The following is a 2,196-nucleotide window of genomic DNA, read 5'->3' as shown; positions in this document are numbered from 1 at the left end:
ACGCAGCACAGGCAGGTAGTGCTTTCACTGACTGTGTATGTCCGCCTGACCCTCGTTCACAGCCCGCCGGGCGTCTCTGTGAGGCCTTTGAACAGTATCCACCTGGACACCGTCAAGCGCTTCTGGCCGTACACCGCGGTTACCGCCGATGCCGACGGTGAGATGCGTGACGGCATGACGGTTGGCCTCAGCGTCGGCGTGTTCGTCGCCGCCGACAATGACGTGGCGTCATCACCTGACGGCGAGCTCGTCTGCTGGGTGCTTCTCAACAGAAACGCGGTGCTGGGCTTCCTGCACACGCTGGAGTCGCACCGGGGGCGAGGCTTGGCGCGGGTGGCGATGGCCGAGCTCACCCGGCTCTGCCTGCAGCGCCGCCTGCCCTGCCTGGTCACAACTGCCGTGCCGTCCGTGATGCACATGATGGAGCCGCTAGGCTACAGTTCGGTGTGCGACGTGTTCTGGGCGCAAGCCCACCCAGCAGAAGTCGGTGCGACGCAGGAAACTGGGTCAGACGAGGGCGCCCACCAGCCGAGCGGTCCGGGGGGTAAAACATCAATCGTAGCGCGTACAACCTGCTGAGATCTGGCGACCTGGTTTACTAAGTGTCAATAATCAACTCATGTAAGGCGTTCGACTAAGAGTCATCCATCAACGAATCTGCTTCAACTTAATTAGTTCAGCAAGAGTCACAAACACAGTGCGCTGATAACGCCTGGCATGAACGCGCGAGCAAAGGCTCGGAGTCTGTGCCCCAATGACCCGATACTCATGCAACTGTGGCTTGCGACAGTTTCCATTTAAGTGGTTGGGTACAGTTGCCCTGCGAACCTCAGGATGACTTTTGACATCTTCCGAACAGAGTCAGTCTGGTCTGGAGCAAACCTGACCGCTTAGCACACAGAGCCCTTAGTAATTACCGAATCCATGCGATGATAGAACATTCCATGTGGCAATGCATTTCACAAATCGAAGGGGCCCGACAGAACCAGCAGTCTGTTTCTCTGATCATAAATAAAAACGAACTTATCATTTTCAAATGATACACAAGGATGACACCAGAGAAACCATTACTTCACATACTTTCTGTCTTTTACTATCTTCTTCAACGTAGACCTGCGTACATAGAAGAATGTTTTGTTCCATCCCGAAGGCCAAAAACTCGTCCTTGTTCTTTTGACATTTCTGGGAGTCGTGGCTAGATTGTGTCGACGCACCGAGTCTCTGTCCCGAGCTATGAGTGCCCAGCTGCTTCTTGGGCTCGGCGCGGCCAGCAGCAGCCGCTTGCGCTTGCGCCAAAGCAGCTTGTGCCTAGACTCCCAGAGTGGCTAAGAGGGACGTGGGGCTGGCGTCTCTGGAGCTGAGACACGGGCCGTGGATGGCTGACCTTGCAGACCATTTATGAGACGCCGGTCAGTGCCTGCCCTCCTCCACACACGCGCAGGTGAACACAACAGTGCAACGCATTAGTGGCCAACCCTGCACCCGTGTAAACCGCCACAGGGGCCTTGTCCTCTAGGCCCTGGTGTCCAGGCGCTGCAGCAGTTCGCAGATGCAGTGCGTTGGAAGTGCGACGGCGCAAGCGCAGTTCGCCTCTGGCCCGAGATGCGCTGGTGCTGCTCGTCCGGGGGGGTCCTGCAGCAGCGGCTCACCCGTCCAGCTGGGAGGTGGACTGCAGCAGATGCTCGATGTGGCGCGTGTCGCTGGACAGTTGTACGCACGCCACTGAGCCCGTTCCTTTTCTCGTGTCGTGGCCGCACAGCTTCCGGTGGTGCCGGTGACGGCGGAGGAGCATTGCGGTACATACGCCGTTGTGCATCGCGGCGAACAGCTACCAACAAGTATTTAATAACTTTTAATTATTTGGACACAAGGCACACCACCGTGAGCGTCTTGTCCAGCGCTTATAATGTACATCTCTGAAGGGACAGCGGAAATTGTTTCGGGATGAGGAGGGTGGTGAAGCCTTTCGAGCATCCAGGGCACCCCATAATGGGAATTACCCCTTGGTGTTGGTATCTGCAAATTTGGAATTGGTTCACTTAGGCTTTCACATAGAGGACATATCACCACTAATAAAGATGACGATATTACGGTGCTGATGACCAACGTATTATTGCACTTCCCATTACCTCCGGTGCAGATTTTGTACTTGGAAAATGAATATTAATATTTTTCGCTATTTTTTACGTAAGGCGA

The 2,196-nt window shown here is 55.1% G+C and overlaps 1 protein-coding gene across 1 annotated transcript in view; it reads left to right on the top strand.

Moving 5' to 3' along the window:
- Window positions 1-579, top strand: part of LOC119106081 (uncharacterized) — a 4,445-nt gene extending 3,866 nt beyond the window's left edge. The window contains exon 2 of the mRNA XM_037229677.1: window positions 63-579. Within this exon, the coding sequence (XP_037085572.1) occupies window positions 163-579 (417 nt within the window). The 5' untranslated portion in view covers window positions 63-162. The remainder of the gene's footprint in view (window positions 1-62) is intronic.
- The last annotated feature ends 1,617 nt before the right edge of the window (window positions 580-2,196 follow it).

This window comes from Pollicipes pollicipes, unplaced genomic scaffold, assembly GCF_011947565.3.
Source record: "Pollicipes pollicipes isolate AB1234 unplaced genomic scaffold, Ppol_2.1 Scaffold_6138;HRSCAF=7277_pilon_pilon_pilon, whole genome shotgun sequence".
Taxonomy (NCBI): domain Eukaryota; kingdom Metazoa; phylum Arthropoda; class Thecostraca; order Pollicipedomorpha; family Pollicipedidae; genus Pollicipes; species Pollicipes pollicipes.
This window is presented reverse-complemented; position numbering and strand designations above follow the sequence as displayed.